General features: G+C 35.6%; 2 protein-coding genes across 3 annotated transcripts; both read right to left on the bottom strand.

Moving 5' to 3' along the window:
- Window positions 1-507: 507 nt before the first annotated feature.
- Window positions 508-4,981, bottom strand: LOC309504876 (platelet-derived growth factor receptor-like protein). The gene is made up of 6 exons (XM_082178153.1): window positions 4,527-4,981; window positions 3,429-3,732; window positions 3,172-3,323; window positions 2,032-2,325; window positions 1,801-1,940; window positions 508-1,044 (listed from the first exon to the last, which is right to left on the bottom strand). The coding sequence occupies exons 1-6, from the start codon at window positions 4,582-4,584 to the stop codon at window positions 793-795; spliced, it is 1,200 nt and encodes a 399-aa protein (XP_082034279.1). The 5' UTR covers window positions 4,585-4,981; the 3' UTR covers window positions 508-792.
- Window positions 4,982-7,027: 2,046 nt separating this feature from the next.
- On the bottom strand, window positions 7,028-14,398 carry LOC309503924 (cationic amino acid transporter 2). 2 transcript variants are annotated; one of them, XM_082176781.1, is made up of 13 exons: window positions 14,260-14,398; window positions 11,692-11,759; window positions 10,583-10,952; window positions 10,042-10,197; window positions 9,773-9,938; window positions 9,352-9,488; window positions 8,654-8,876; window positions 8,441-8,577; window positions 8,134-8,236; window positions 7,926-8,056; window positions 7,655-7,821; window positions 7,397-7,505; window positions 7,028-7,310 (listed from the first exon to the last, which is right to left on the bottom strand). In XM_082176781.1, the coding sequence occupies exons 3-13, from the start codon at window positions 10,944-10,946 to the stop codon at window positions 7,192-7,194; spliced, it is 1,812 nt and encodes a 603-aa protein (XP_082032907.1). In that variant the 5' UTR covers window positions 10,947-10,952; window positions 11,692-11,759; window positions 14,260-14,398; the 3' UTR covers window positions 7,028-7,191. The 2 variants fall into 2 exon arrangements, with proteins under 2 accessions (XP_082032907.1, XP_082032906.1); XM_082176780.1 differs by lacking the exon at window positions 14,260-14,398 and adding an exon at window positions 12,660-12,726.
- Window positions 14,399-17,282: the final 2,884 nt, after the last annotated feature.

Raw genomic sequence — 17,282 nt, 5'->3', positions numbered from 1 at the left:
TTTAAAAGAGCTGTTTCTAGGCCTATCTTGAAATGTAATTTATTCCAGGTAAGGGGGCAAGGCTGTATTTTCAGCATCATTACTCCAGTCTTCAGTGTCACATGATCCTTCAGAAATCATTCTAATCTGAGGTTTAGCTTTCTAGCTTACTGAAGTTCAGCAACTTTAACTTACAATGTATTATTAAAGTGCTGTGCACCTATGCAAGAAAATACGAATAAACATGTTTTCTTTTTTTAAACAATGGCTTGCTAACCCATTATGAATATCAATACTTGGGGGTTTAAAATACAGTCAGGGGTTTAATGGGCTGTAATGCCATGGTTGTTGTGATACGATCACAACGCATGTTGTGATGCGGATTCAGCATCTGTCCTGTGTTTTGGTAATGTTAAAGCTGTGGTATTTCTGGGATTCAGTTTGATTCAGTGATAATGTCACAAACAATGGCTTTATGAAGTCAGATTTTTACAGTAATAGTTTATAAAGAACACAGAAAACAGAAACTGGCATTAATATACTGTTTTATTTTCATAGTATAAAACATATAGGTACAGGATTCAAAACTGCACAATATTAGACATTTTAAATATCTTTTGCATTTAATTTTCGTTTGCTTTCTTGCAGCAGGGTCAGTGAAACCATGGTATGCATGCGTTAAAAATAAACAAACTGTTGCATCTGGCTTGCGTCTACACAGAAGTAAAAATACAGTGTTCTGTGAGGAACATTCTTGTTCATTTGCAGCCATTTAGTAGTGCATGTTATGACTAAGAAAGAATATCCAGGTTTTCAGGTTTCTGTGGGACTTCTCTGACGGGCTTCTTGGTTTCTTTTAGGCTTGGTGTTGGCTCGTGCTGACTGCACTTTGACAGAGGTGGATGCAGAACGTGAACCCTGTAGGTTCTGAGCTGTGCAGGTGTATGTTCCTTGGTCAACTTCTCTGACTTCATCCACCAGCAGAACCGCCTGAGTTCGCTGTCGGTTCTGCCCGTCCACCTGCACTGTCTGCACACTGTCCTGGGTGTACATCGGGCGCCCAATCTGATAATGAAAAATAAAAAGAATCCTTTAAAGTAAATATTTTAAATAATGGGTTCAATTTAAAATTGTATTTATTTTTTCTTTAATTTACAAAAGTTTGCTGTTTAATATTTGATTGCACAATGCAAAAAAGTATCTAAATGATCAACATGCTAAAAAGTCAACATAATGAAAAATGTGCAATCTACTACTTGCCTTCTGTCGTCTGATCAGTAGACTATACTTTTATTTTAAGCAAGTAAAAGTTGCTTGGGGGGTCATGTTGAAATGTATCAAAATATGATGGATCAGGCTTAAGAGGAACGTTTGTACGTCTCAATCATCATTGTATTGCATTGTATTATATAAAACTACAGAGCTTTTAAACTAAGCATTTAAATATCATCTTACTAAGACTTATTAGAGTGACAACTGAACTTACTGTATTTATATCTGCTATACAGTTTTAAAGATCTGATATATGTTACAAGCTATCAGAATTTAATTGTACCTTTTGGCCATATAAATATCAGCAGAAGCTGTACCTATAATTTAATATTTTGCTCAGTTTGGGCTTCTGAATAAATTTAAGGTGTTTTTTCCCTCCTATCTATTATATATTTTGACTAAAAGTTCTATAAACTTCAATACATTTGATTGTTTTGGCTTTATAGGGTTTATTTAAAAATCTCTGTTTTTATAAATACAAAAAATATTTAAAATATCATTAAATATAGTGAGGCTGCTTGTCCTTATTTGGTTAATTTATTATCTAACCTTTTGTCCAGGATATTCCCAGGTTAAATCCACCACCACGTCCTGCTCTCCCACCACAGTGCATGTCACCTGGAGATTCTGTCCCACTGCCACAGTGTCAGAGGAGGTCTGGATCGCAGGAGACGGAGGGGCGGCTGGATCTGCAAGGGTATATACAGGCATTCTGAAATCATTTCTGCAATCTGATTTATATAGTCACATGCAATGTACTGCATTAAAAAAAAAACTCACAGTTGACATAGATGAGCATGTACTTGGTTGAGCTCTGGCGAAGATTCCCCAGGCTTGCCACACAGTAGAGAGAGCCAGCATGAGACTGTTTCGGCCTGTGAATGGTGAAGCCCTTCTTAACGTCAAAGGAGATCTCTTGTCCATCCACATTCACCTCCATTGGAGGAAATTCCCGGTGTAAATTCACCTTTGCTAGCGGAGAAGTCACCTGACAGGGCAGGACGGTGGGCCAGTTAGTGCGAAGCTGAATGACCTCGTAATAATCAGAGGAAGGTACAAACAACTCCTGAGGGTCTAAGAGAGAAATACCAAAGGACAATTGTCATCTCTGTGTTGATCAAATTGTGATAGTACACATATAAAGGATGAAGTTCAGTCAGACATTCATTATTGCAAAATAATCAGGATCAACATTAAAATCTAAAACTAAAATCATATAAAACATTTTAATTACTTGAAATAAAATAAACATTAACTGAAATAAAATTTAAAAAAAATTCTAGTATTTGTATAGTTTAAGTTGGAGTACTAAAATATGTAAAAACTAAAGAAATATTTTACATCTAATGAAAATTACAAAACATTTTTACTAAAACTGAAAACTAAAACTTTTCTAATTCAAAATATTAAAAACTATAATAGTATATCAATGGTGAAAGAATATTTTATTCAGTAATATTTAATGCATTTATTATTTTATTGTAGTATTATTATTATTTCATATTATTATCCTAAAGCTTCCACCAAGAAAAACATAGTTAATTGCAATGTATAAAAGCAATAAGGAAAACACTGCAACAATATTACAGTCAGTTTTAAGTCCTCTGAGCTCACTTTTACTATAATCAATAACTGAGATAAAAGATGATGACGCCAGTTGAGGAAAAATTTGACAATATCTGAATGCTGAATAATGCTATTAACCTATCAGAACCAAGTCTGGCAAGTATTTGTATAATGTATTTAATATACATCTTTAATATAGATACTAGGCTACTAAAGGCTGGAATACATACACACTTTTAAAATCTGACTCAGTTTGAGTTTGTGGGAGGCAAACATAATAGATTGCCTATACAATTACCTATAGAATACTTGTATAATTTACATGCTGTTCATCACATTACATTCCCATATTACCAGAGAAAAAGATGAAGACTTTGACGCCTTTGTCATATTGTTTTCTGCAGTCTTTCTCCTCACAGTACATGGGATAGCAGGTGTACTCCCCTGTATCTGCTGCTGTTGCATTTGCCAATATCAGTGTGCCATAACGTTCATGTTGAACTGTCCTAAAAATACGAACAAAAAATAAAAGCAAAACAGCAATTGATTCATTGAACTAAACTAAATCAATCGAATGTGATCACAGATTAATTGTCACTGTTAGCTCATACCTGAGTCGTCCTTCATCATCCTCTTCCAGATATGCGGGAACAGTCCATTGGACAGGATTTCCTTTACACCTCAGTTCTAACGCATCACCTGCCTGGACAGTCAACGTGTCGCCCACTCTCTGGAACCTTCCCTTGTTTACCACCTGGGTGAGGTACGTCTGGGCTTCTTTAGGGGTCACAGGGGTGGTTTTCACTTTAGGTTTGGAAGAGGTTGCCTTTCCTGTCCCCTTCACAGTCTTGGACTTTCCATTTGGTCTCTTCTCAGCTTTGGCCTTCGGGTCAGGTTCAACCTTTTGGCATATGCCTGTTTTTCATGTGACAAACCATTCTGAAACACTGTTGAAATTTAACCAGTACTGTTTTTTTTTTTTTTTTAGGCACGTTTATAAAAGCTACTTAAATGTCCTAAATGTCTGTGAAACCAGGCCTTAGAGTATTAGTTGACTGTTAGGTTAAATTTAGGGTTAGTGTTAGCAGAATCAATTGAGTTACGTATAGAACGTCTGTTGTGGAGCATCAAAATAACAGGTTAGCAGATATTAAGCAGACAGTCTACTAATACTCTAATGACTGGTAGTTGACATGTAGTCGCTAAGTTACCTATAGTTAGTAGAATGTCTAAAGTGGTCTATTGAAATAGTTTTCCTAAAAAAAACAGCAAAAACAACTTATGCTGACACCTAGTGGTGTGGATACAGCATCATGCACTGCAAAAGTTTTCAGTTATTACTCTTACTATGCTACCGAAATTATTCTCTCTCTCTCTCTCTCTCTCTCTCTCTCTCTCTCTCTCTCTCTCGTCTCTCTCTCTCTCTCTCTCTCTCTCTCTCGCTCTCTCTCTGTATGTGTGTGTGTGTGTGTGTGTGTGTGTGTGTGCATGTACATGATTTTTAAACATTTCTCATGTGTACAACATTTTAAACAGGGTAAAACTTACTTGAGTGCACCAAAAAAATTATCACATTGAGGTATTTTATGTGCAACTTTAAATGTTTTACATGCATTGCTTTAATGTACAGTTTCTCCATCTCCTTTTGTAACTTAAAGTCATATCTAATGTACAATGTGGCCTCTTAAGAGGTAAGATAGCCTACTCACCAAACTGAATGATCAAAAGAGAAACGAGAAAAGCAAATAGCACCACCCTCCACTTCATGGCGGAGAATATTCACAGCGACCACAAACACACTTTAGTTCACTCTGGTATACGTTCAGATCTTGAGCATACACGCAGAGAAGGGAAAATTAGAAAGGTAGCGGTAGAGGAGGAACTGAGTGAGTGAGGGGTCAGATGTTTATGAGAGTCGCATGAACACCCTAAATTCCTCTGGTTACACTCAATGGCTCCTTTCTGTGTTCATTCTACCAATCAGGGCCTGAGGAGAACTGGCCATCCAACTGAAAAAGCAGACAATGTTTATTTAGCTGTAAAAACTCAGAGCCATCAGTCTAAGGTTTGCTAGCTCTGAAAATATCTGTCACAAGAAAATCTGTTGCTGCGAATGACTACATGGTAAACTTAAAATTGATCCACACATATTGCGAATCGATATTTTATCTGGTGCATAAATGCAATAGCACTACAAATGACACAACATAGTATCGGCCTATAACAAGGGCGAAATTGTCAATCACACATTGGGGGGGACAGCTGTGTACTTGGTACCTCTAGGGGGGTCCGGGGGCATGCTCCCCCGGAAGAAAATTTTGTACATTTTAAAGGTAAATTCATTAATCTGGTGCACTTTGAGTCACCCGAATCCACTGTTAAAAATAAATAATCCACCCGCAAACCGCCCGAACCTATGATATTCTCTGATTTAGATATCTGCATCTGATCATCACATTACAATTATTCAAATTCTTAGTGTTAAGCATGATAATATGGTAACATATCACACTGACATGCTGATTTAAAATGAACATTTATTTAAAATAAAAGTTCTTCTTTTGGCAAAATTATATTTCCTTAATAGCCTAAACAGAGGCTTTACTCCCTTCAAACTTCAAATGGTCAATTTTTCATTACATTACTGTTTGAAAACACTCAGAATAGTTTTTTGTACCTTTATAAAGGGCATTTTCCCCCCTAATTTTATTAACTGTATGCTCCATCTTTCATTTCAAATTCTTAAATTTGATAAATATATCCAATTAAAATAATAAGACACTAGGCTGTTACCAATCAAATTAAATAATTTACATTGAAAAATTATAACTGTATTAAATTAGATTATTTTAAATATTTTTATAACCGCAACAGAACCATCACGGTGGGGAAAGTGTATCTGACCATGTGACTGTCTGTCCGAGTTTTGTCGAGAGCCGGAGGCGGCACGAAATTTGACGGAGGCAGCCGCCTTATAATTCTTTATGCAGGAAAAACTCTGGCAATACCCATAAATGGAAACATAAATTTACAACTGTACTTCGGTTTCTCTGCGAGGACACCGCCGTCACCTGCCATATGAAATTTCACCATGTGAGACGACACCGCCGTCACCTGCTCTGTCAGATTTCGCGCTCCTAACTCTTCTTCTGTTTGGTTTTTCCTAACTCACTGACGGTGCACGAGCTACTAAAGGTATAGGGAAAACATGACATGGATTTCAGGAGAAATAGGTTTTGTTATTGTATAGTGTAAGGCCAGTCGAATGGATTTGGGAAATGGACCGGCCGGGATTTTATATTTTCGGAGCTGGAAAGAAAGACATATTTGCAATCACATCGATATTGCCCGCATAATCATACAGTATGATCAAATATTGGGGGGGACAAATTGTCCTTCTTTGAATATTGGGGGGGACGTGTCCCCCTGTCCCCCCATAGAATTACGCCTATGGCCTATAAACTCATTGCCCGGACTTTCCCTCAGAATGTAACAGTTTTCTGAGCTTTTCAGTTTGATTTAATAATCTGATTAGTGTGCCACAGGTAGGAGTTTGTGAATGGTACTATTGTTCTTTTGTGCCCTCATATTTGAAAGTAAGATCAAAGTCCCTTAAGGGTACATCAGTTCACTCAGCAACTCCTCTGAGCAACGGTTTTCTAGTTATGCAAGTACAAGTTGAATGAGGAGAGGCTGAAATCTCCAAAACTGTTTGCCATGCTTACATATTGTTACATACATCAAAATTAACAACAAAATCTGACAATGTTAATGACATAAATGTTCTTTATTTTACTCAAATCATGCTGAATTCTCCCCAAACATACATTATCAATCAAATGATTGGGGTCAGTATGATTTTTTTTAATCCTTGTATTCAGCAAAGTTGCTTTAAATGATAAAAAAAAAAAAGATCAACTTTGTAAAGAAACACTACCTGCCTATAGACTGAACATGTAATGAGCATTACATCACCAGTAATGGCTGCTGAAAATTCAGCTTTCCATCACAGGAATAAATCACATTTTAAAATATATGAAAATATAATATTATAATATAATGATAATATTTCACAATGTTTCTCTTTTTACTGTATTTTTCATCAAATAAATGCAGCCTTGATGAGAATAAAAGACTTCTTTTAAAAGCATTAAAAACTCCAAACTTTTGAACGGTGGTGTATAATTTAATAAAAGATGTCATAGTCAACTTGAAGATTCAGAATTATTATTTATTTATTCATTTGTTATAAAAAGTATAAAACGATTTCACTGCAAATATGATGCAAGCTCTAGTAAAAAGACGAAAAAGGAAAGAAAGAAAGGCATCTACTTGACGGATGTAACAAGTGCAAAGGACTTTTGGTTTATACATTTATTTTGGTCTATCTTTATCAGATTTGGATTCAATGGTTTCAATGGTGACCTGACTGCTGAGTAACCTTTGTCTCTGGACGCTGTTCCTCACTCCATATCCAAAGTATATGAGGAATCCTGAGCATAAAAAAGACACATATTTACATATTTTTAGGAATATTTGGGTTCGACTTTCAGCATATTTCATATTTTGCATCACATACCGCCAGCCATCCACACAGCATAGCGAACCCAGGTGTCTCCTCCCAGTTGCATCATCAAGTAAATGTTGATGAACACACTCACCACAGGGAGTAAAGGCAAGAACGGTACCTGTGGTCACAGAAAATATGAGATTTTTATTTTATAATTTATTTAAAAAATATATGTATTATGTACAAAATAAATAAAAAATTAGGTGCTTATATCATATTATATTATATATTATATAGACTTCTATGTTTTATAAGTCCCATGCTCACCATGAAGGAGGCTTTGGTTGGGTTCTGGGGTTGCCTCCAAATAATGAAGACTATGAGGAAGATTATGACCAGGATCACAGATACACTCACAACACTCGCGATCTCCAGCAACAACAAAGATCTGATAGCTTTGCTCATCAGCAGTGACAGGATAAGCACCAACACAACTGCAAAAGCAAAGATATGAAATAAGTTGGCTTATATTGCTGCCTGAGGTCACATTTTCGTGCGATTTCTGTAGAATTTCAGGATGGTAAGGTTTTCTACACACCAAGAAAAACTGTGCAGGTTGTAACAGTGTTTGAAGTTTCTTTGGTAGGGTACGAAGGGGGTTTCAAAAACCCAAACATGGAGGTTGTGGGTGTGCGCAAATCATTTTCCTCTGAAGCTGTCTCTTGATACCTTTGAAAGAAACCACTTTTAGCTTCAAAGATTTGCATTATGATGCTAGAAGGGAAGTGCGGAGCTGGGAATACAACCTTAGAATGAGAATACAAATAGCCACAAGTGTGTAGGAGAAGAGGGTTCCAATCGACATCATATCAACCAATGCCTTCAGGTCAAATAAAAGAGCCATTATTGCTGGAATAAAGCAGAGCACATGATTGCCAGGGCTTTTGTATTTTAAACAAAAGCTGCAGCCTATTTACTATTCATCTCACAGAGAGAAAAAGGCCCTAGTCTTATGATTTGGCTTAGTCTGTCATATGTGAGAGATGAAAAAGAGGGCAGAATTAAGATATCCGATTAGTAGATCATGTTTTAACAATCTTTCAGTCCACTTACCCGCCACAGTTCCAGAGGATAGTGTGGCCACCACTGGACTCTGCCGTAAGCTGACTTTATATAGCGATTTGAACATGAGTCCATCTCTGGCCATGGCAAACAGGACACGGGGCATTGGGAACATGGACCCCAAGAGACTGCAGATTAAATGAAATGTCTGTAACTGTTCTGAAACATAATAGAGATCCAATTTTCACTCTGACTTTTTTTTACCTCGTTGACAGAGCGCACAGGGATCCGACCGCCACAACATACTTTGCTGCACCCCAGCCAATGTCAGCAAAGGCCACAGGCAGAGGACTTTGAATGTTGAGTTGGTAGTATGGCACCATCAATGTGAGAGCAGCCGAAACACCAAAGTATGCCAGGAAACAGATAAGCAGAGAGGCCACAATACCCACAGGTATAGACTTCTGAGGGTTCTTCACCTCTTCGCCTAGAAAATCCGTATTCATACATTAGAAATGTAATATTCAAGACTGCTGATGATAATATATATAGTCAATGCGATTATTATTCTTTTTTTTATTAATATTTTTATTCAGCTAGGACAAAATAAAATAAAATAAAAAAACTTTCCAAATAGGACACATTAAATTGATCAAAGGGTTAGATACATTTTGATATATATATTTTTTTAGATTTATATTAAATTTGAAAAAGAATCTTGAAAAAAAATCTATTATGGTTTTCACAAAAAAATTTGCCATGACAGGAATAAATTATATTTCTAAATATATAAAAATAGAAAACAGTTCTTTTAAATTGTAATAATATTTCACAATATTACTGTTTTTACAGATTTTTAAAATAAAATAAATGCAGCTTTGGTGAACATACGATACTTCTTTCAGTATTTTGAATGTTTTTTGCGCACTATATATAATCTTTTTTTATTTTTTTTTATTTACCTGTAGTTGCAATGCAGTCAAAGCCAACGAATGCATAGAAACATGTAGCTGCCCCTGCCAGTGTTCCTTCAAATCCAAATGGAAAAAAGCCACCTACTCCGTACTCAGTGGTGACATTGATGGTGGATGTCAGGTTTCTTAAAAAAAAAAAAAAAAAAAGCAATGCAGTATTTTATTTTTATTTTACGTCTAGAGAAAATTTGCATACTGTATATGCGCAGTATATATACAGTACTATGTAGCCTACTGCAGCAGTAGTATAAAGAAGTGTGCTATTTCGAACATAGTCAAAACTGCATTGATATAACATTCAGACAGATTTTTTAAATATGTTTATGTTTATAGACTGAAAGGATTATAAATTGCATAAAATATGAATATACTGAAAATTCCAATAAACTATAAATACAGATGTTCTTACTCATGCATTGCTCTTGCATTCAGGATAATGTCTTCTGTGATAAACCAGTTCTTCAGGTTTCCTTTAATGAAGCCAGCAGTGATGACAAATATCAACACCAGTATATTAACACTTGTAAATATCTTGTTGACCGTGGTTGATTCTTTCACGCCATACGCAAGAAGAGCTGTAAGAAAAATACCGTAGACAATGTCAAAGCCTTTGCCATAGATGGTAAATATAGAATAATGAATTATATGGTGTATGATTAGTACAGTATAGTCAGATACCAGAGAGAATCATTATGAGAACAGCTGCAAAGAAGTCTGGGTAGGCTGCAAGGCCAGGAAGCCCCATGGCTGCATATTTGCTAAAATAATTAGCCATCACATTTCCAATGAGATCATCAAATGTACCGCTCCATGCCCTGGCCACACTTGATGTGCCTAAACCAAGACAAAGCTCTGTTAGTATTTGACATTAGACCCTTTATTCTATCAATCTACTTATCTATTGTTCTGTCTGCCTGTCTGTCTATCCATCCATCCATCCATCCATCCATCCATCCATCCATCCATCCATCCATCCATCCACCTGCCCAGCTACCCACCCTTCCATCCACCCATCCATCCATCCATCCATCCATCCACCCATCCATCAATCCACAAGCCCACCCACCCATCCATCCATCCACCCATCCATCCACCTGCCCAGCTACCCACCCTTCCATCCATCCATCCATCCACCCATCCATCCACCCATCCATCAATCCACAAGCCCACCGACCCATCCATCTATCCATCCATCCATTGGCCTTTAATTTCTACTTACCGATGACATAGGACAGTAGCAAATTCCATCCTGTGGTGAAGGCCCACACCTCCCCTACAGTCACATAGCTGTACAGATAGGCAGATCCGGTCTTAGGAACCCTTGCACCAAACTCAGCATAGCAGAGCCCAGCAAAGATAGAAGCTAAAGCAGCAATGAGGAAAGAGATGATAATACTTGGCCCAGCCAGGGTCCGGGCCACCTCCCCAGAGAGCACGTAGACTCCGGCCCCCAAGGTGCTGCCCACTCCCAAAGCCACCAGGTCCAAAGTCGTCAGACATCGACGAAATGTGGAGACCTCTCCCTCCGGTTCCAGGGGTTTCCTGCGGCACAGGCCCCTCAGGAAAGACCGCATCGATTGCATTATTGGCTGTTATAGAACATTTCAAATGATAGCAAAGGGTTAATGCTATATCCAATAATTAATATTTTTTTTGACAGTTTTTCTCAGTCGCTTTGGTACATTTCTTGAATCATCCTTAAGATTTGCAAACCAGTAAGTGCATTCTCAAGACAATTCATACATGTGACTTGCTCAAAATCCTTAGTTCATCTCTCAAAAGTAAGTATTTCTGTCAATGAACATATCAGTGCCATCAAAATGAGAAGTCCTTGAGTCATTGTTCGCATACAAGATAGTCAAAATGCTTAGTCATGTTGTATAACAGAATACTCTGTCAGTATTTTCAGATGTAAACTATGATTTTGATGACAATGATTGAAAATACATAAGGTACTCATGAAGGACAGGATTCACAGTTATGCTTTTACTGTTGGTCTGTCAACAAATTACAGTACAATATATTTGACTAGATGATGTGGAGGTTGAACAAGTAGTTTTGAGAATTTCAGTTGTTATCTGAGAAATGTGCCAAAGCAACTGAGAAAAAAATTAACTAATGACATTTTTCTGCATCTTTTATCAAGCTAAAAAAATTTTTTTTTTCATGTCATTTTTTAATATCAATTACATGCTTTTGTGTCATTTGACAACTAATCTGGTTATGCTCAGTAATCACCCTAAAAAATAAGCAGTTTTTAATATTTTGCATGTTGGTCATTCATTTGTAATAATAATAATATATACACTAATTGTCCCTCCCATTTACCTTATCACAATGTCTTCATGTTTTCATGAGCGCTGAGATTTTTTTCTTTGTTTCTTTCCTTTGAAACCCTGAGAAAAAACAACAACAGATCTCTAATTTAAGAATGAACAGATCACTATTATCTATCACTAATTATCTTGTCAGCCTCAAATGATTTTTTACTAATATTATTTTTTACTAATATTATTAATTACATTAAGAATAAAAACATTGCAAAGTGGACTCACTTTGAATTATTTAATTATTCATGTACTTTGTCATTTTTTTTAACATTTCATGAACAATATAGGCTATTTATTAAAGTCAAACTGACTGGATCTTTTCTCTGAAGTATTGGTACAACTAATATGATGCCAGGTGTCCTTCACTTTCTACTGCATAACTTATCCTCTTCTGAACTCATTCAGTCTAGATAGAAGCCTGTTCTGTGGCTCCATGAGATAATTATGAAGAAGGATAGACAAAGCTGCCTTCATGACTTCGCAAGTGGTTGACTGGCACACGTTCTCTTTGTGCGGTGGCTTTCTATAATCTGCCAACAGGAGATTCATGATCCATCCTAATCCTGCAAGGAATCTACTGCTGCATACCATTATTCTATAGCACTGATCACGTGCCATGCCAGCCTGAACACAGACAAATCAGTATGTCAAAAATGTTTACTATTCACTGTAATCATTTTACTTTTTGTAAATACTTAACGTAAGAAACTATTTAGAAATATGTGCATTATTTTATGTTTTCTAAATGCATGTGAAGCTGTATTTTTTAGTATTTTCCTTATTAATTAATTCATTTAATTAATTCATTTAGCATTCATTTACTCCTTGCACTGAAAAAGGTTGTGTAATTAAAAAAAATATAAAATAATGAGTTTTATCTGCAAAATAATGACTAAAGCATTTTACTCATAAAGATAAAACATTTCTTAATGCATCTAATTAGTAAATTAATATTTGTTTTTTTACCTTAATTGTGTCCGGAGAAGTGTGCAGTCTGTATCTTCGTAATGACTTTGTCTAAATATAGCTATCCATTTCACACCAATGAAGGCAAATGATTTTTAACAACAATATATACAAGAGTGGACTGTTTGACCCACCCACTCTGTGGCATTAGCAACAAAGTAGCCTTTCTTTCCGCATTTCTCACTGGCCCCATAATGTGCTCATAATTGCAGCCAAGGCACAGAGTGAGTATAAAATTCCATGTTGAAAAAAAAAATACTTTTGTAACATTTCTGTGAGGTTACGATGGCTTTCTATTTCAGCAAATACTTACACAACAAAACAGGACATTGTTTCATGCAAGAAAGAAATAGGACATTCTTATTTATTAAACAGTTTACAAACTTTTTGAGAAGTCTGAATCACTTTCTGCACACTAGATGGCAGCACAGCTTTGCCATACCTTGCTGTTTACTGACTACAAAGAAATCAGTGCTTAGAAGGTGACCTTCATGATTTATTGTGCAGAAAGATAACGGATTTTGTGACCCCAGCAATTAAATCATGTTTTACCAAAAACTGTAAAAAAGTTTTGGACAACGCCTAAATCATTATAAGTCTAATGAAATAAAGTGCTGTATATAATATGGGGTTCCATTTGTGCCAAAAATGAGTCGACTGCTTTGTGCTTTGTACCATACATTTGTCCTTGTCAACAGTCATTGCCTAGTTGTTCAGATAAATTAGTATATGTTCATGTTCTCTGTTTATATCATATTGTTCTGTCGTCTTTACTGTATTGTTTCTACTTTTTCAGATAAATTTGTATATGTTCATGTGTAGGGTTTGAAATTAACACCCGCCAACCCGCCAAATGCGGATAAAAATCACATGTGGCGGGTAACTCTGTCAAATCACTAGCCAATTTGGCGCGTTATTATATTTACTCACTTTGCTGGGGAAGTACATGTAAGTCAAATCTGTGCAGATTTAGTGCAAACACTTGTGAGTCATCATGATATATTAAATACAATGTATTGCACAGAATCTGCGCATATCTGGCTTACTTAAACACACACTTACTTAAACAAATAATGGCGCGCTTGTTCATTTGCACTGAAACAGCAGCAGAGATTAAAAAGCGTTTGGTTAACAGAAAATAATTTGTTATACAGTAAAGCTGTCAAAATAAAAGCAAAGTAGTTTACAAAAAAGCAAGTTTATAAAATAATTCCATTCATGTGAGAAGGTTATGAGAAGCAGGGGGATACCTCTAGCTCTTATAACAAGACGACAGTAAGGACGACAGTAATGATGACAAGATAACATTTAGGCTGACAGAACAGGACGACAGTAAGGACAACAAAGCAAGATGAAGAACAAATCGACATAAACAGAGAACATATGAACATATAATAATTTATCTGAATAACTAGACAATGACTATTGACAAGGACAAATGTACAAAGCACAAAGCAGTCGAGTCATTTTTGGCAAAAAAGGGAACCCCATATATTTAGAGAGAAAAGTTTTCTGTAAATGACTAGTGACCATATCGACCCCCTCTCCCTCTGTTCTGCTCTACTATGCTGTTCTGATCTTGAATTCCTCACCCTCTTACCGGAATGACCGAAAGGATTGGACAGAAATAGCCCTGTCGCAATCTCACGCCAAGGCAGACATGGTCAGCCATTGGATACTACATTTCGGCAACACTCTGCTTTTCTCTTTAAGTTGATTCATAAGTTACTATGTTTGACTTTGTACTTGGCTGCAATTCTGAATGCATCCGTTCATATAAACAGTTTAAAAAAACATGTCACTGCTTAAATATGGGCCATGCAGGCTGCGTTTCCAGGCAAATGTTTCCTCAAGAACTGATGTTTCATCTATCTATCTATCTATCTATCGATCTATCGATCTATCGATCTATCTATCTATCTATCTATCTATCTATCTATCTATCTATCTATCTATCTATCTATCTATCGATCTATCGATCTATCTATCTATCTATCTATCTATCTATCTATCTATCTATCTATCTATCTATCTATCTATCTATCTATCTATCTATCTATCTATCTATCTATCTATCTATCTATCTATCTATCTATCTATCTATCTATCTATCTATCTATCTATCTATCTATCTATCTATCTATCTATCTATCTATCTATCTATCTATCTATCTATCTATCTATCTATCTATCTATCTATCTATCTATCTATCTATCTATCTATCTATCTATCTATCTATCTATCTATCTATCTATCTATCTATCTATCTATCTATCTATCTATCTATCTATCTATCTATCTATCTATCTATCTATCTATCTATCTATCTATCTATCTATCTATCTATCTATCTATCTATCTATCTATCTATCTATCTATCTATCTATCTATCTATCTATCTATCGATCGATCGTGGCTCCAGAAGCTGGTTTGGACATCCCTGCTTTAGGAGAAGTTTGTATTTACTAATGATTATCTTCATAACTTTAAAGTTTTAAATAGGCCTACTTCTATTTTAAGTGTAATGTGTTAAAGGGTTGGACATTTGGACATCATATGACATTCACATCATATGAAATAGAAGTCTGATAATTAATAATGTGGTTTCAGATATTACCGTTTTCACAAGTAAGGTATATGTCCAAAAATCCAAACTGATCCCACTTGTAACACAGCTAGTCATTCTTTCAAAACCTGATCTCATGCTTTCATTACAGTTATACATTTTTCAGTCCACATAATCATTGTTTCAAACACAAGATTATTGTAATATGTAATGAGAACATTTGGTTTAGTCACAGAAACACAACAGCTTCTTTCAATTTAGTACTTTTAACAATCAGTTCATTCAACAGCAAACAATGCAAGATGCATGTTTCAAATCAATCATTGCTGAATTAATTACAGTAATACAGGCTATGCCACATTAGAAAATACACGTGCATAACCTTACATATGTAATTGAATCCATAATGTTTGTAATAGTATCTATCCAGTGTGTTATCAAAAGGTGTGATGAAGCTCAGCCATGAGGTTCTGTGCTAGAACAGAGTTTGCTGGCAATGAATACAGTAAATGATTTTGATTACAGTTTTTTTTTATTCGCTTTGGTACTATTTTCACAAGTTAAGTGTACATTTTCAAAACTCTTAGTGCTAATATCACAACAGATCATCAAAAGTGCACTTTTTTCAAACATTTCATTATGTTTTCAATTGTGTTAGCACAATACACAAAATCACAAAGTATCCTTTTCACAACACAAAATAAGTGTTTCGTCTACATAAATGTTTCATTCACAGTCACTGCCTTTCATAAAGCTCTTACTATCATACTTTTGATTTGCATCTCTTCTTGTTCAGTTTAATACATTTGTCTATGATTTAATCCAACTGATCTTAATGGTTAATCAATGAATCATTTGGTACACCTATAGATTTCTATAGATATTGATTCTATATACAGTTTCTATAGAACTTGTTTGCAATTTCTGATATGGATAACCAAATGTAATGAATTCTTTTTACATAAGTGATTTATAGATAATAACCACCATGATGTTCAAAGTGTGTGCACACGCATGTGTGTGTGTCTGTGTGTGTGTGTGTGTGTGTGTGTGTGTGTGTGTGTGTGTGTGTGTGTGTGTGTGTGTGTGTGTGTGAGAGAGAGAGAGAGAGAGATACAGAGAAATTTGCCATTTGTGAAAATACTGTAAAGCAGAATAGAGTATAAGGGAGAGGAAACAGTCAATGACTGTAAAACATCAGATTGATCAGAGATGCATCAGTAGAAGGGAGACAGACGGCATCAAATACAGCATTTTACATTACAGTATGTATGCCATGTGATACTGTAAACATGGTAGAGACATGGATGTTACATTAATGTAACTCAGCCTTCATCTGTAAAGGTCCACTACAGTATATTAAGTCAAATAGTCAAAATCATTTACTGTATTCACTGCCAGCAAACTCTGTTAGCACAGAACCTCATGGCTGTGCTTCATCACACCTTTTGATAACACACTGGATAGATACTATTACAAACATTATGGATTCAGTGACATAAGTTAGGTTATGCACCGGTATTTTCTAATGTGGCATTGCCTGTATTACTGTAATTAATTCAGCAACAACTGAATTTTAATTTGATTTGAAACATGCATCTTGCATTGTTTGCTGTTGAATGAACTGATTGTTAAAAGTACTAAATTTAAAGAAGATCACACTGTTGTGTTTCTGTGACTAAACCAAATGTTCTCATTACATATTACAATAATCTTGTTTTTGAAACAATGATTATGTGGACTGAAATGTGTATAACTGTAATGAAAGCATGATATCAGGTTTTGAAAGAATGACTAGCTGTGTTACAAGTGGGATCAGTTTGGATTTTTGGACTAAGAGTTTTGAAAATGTATACCTTACTTGTGAAAATACCAAAGCGAATAAAAAAAACTGTATTTGACTGAATATACTGTAGTGGACCTTTACAGATGAAGGTTGAGTTACAGTAATGTAACTACCATGTCTATACCATGTTTACAGTATCACATTGCATATATACTGTAATGTAAAATGCTGTATTTGATGCCATCTGTCTCCCTTCTGCTGATGCATCTC

Source organism: Leuciscus leuciscus, assembly GCF_965113295.1.
Source record: "Leuciscus leuciscus genome assembly, chromosome: 8".
NCBI lineage: Eukaryota > Metazoa > Chordata > Actinopteri > Cypriniformes > Leuciscidae > Leuciscus > Leuciscus leuciscus.
This window is presented reverse-complemented; position numbering and strand designations above follow the sequence as displayed.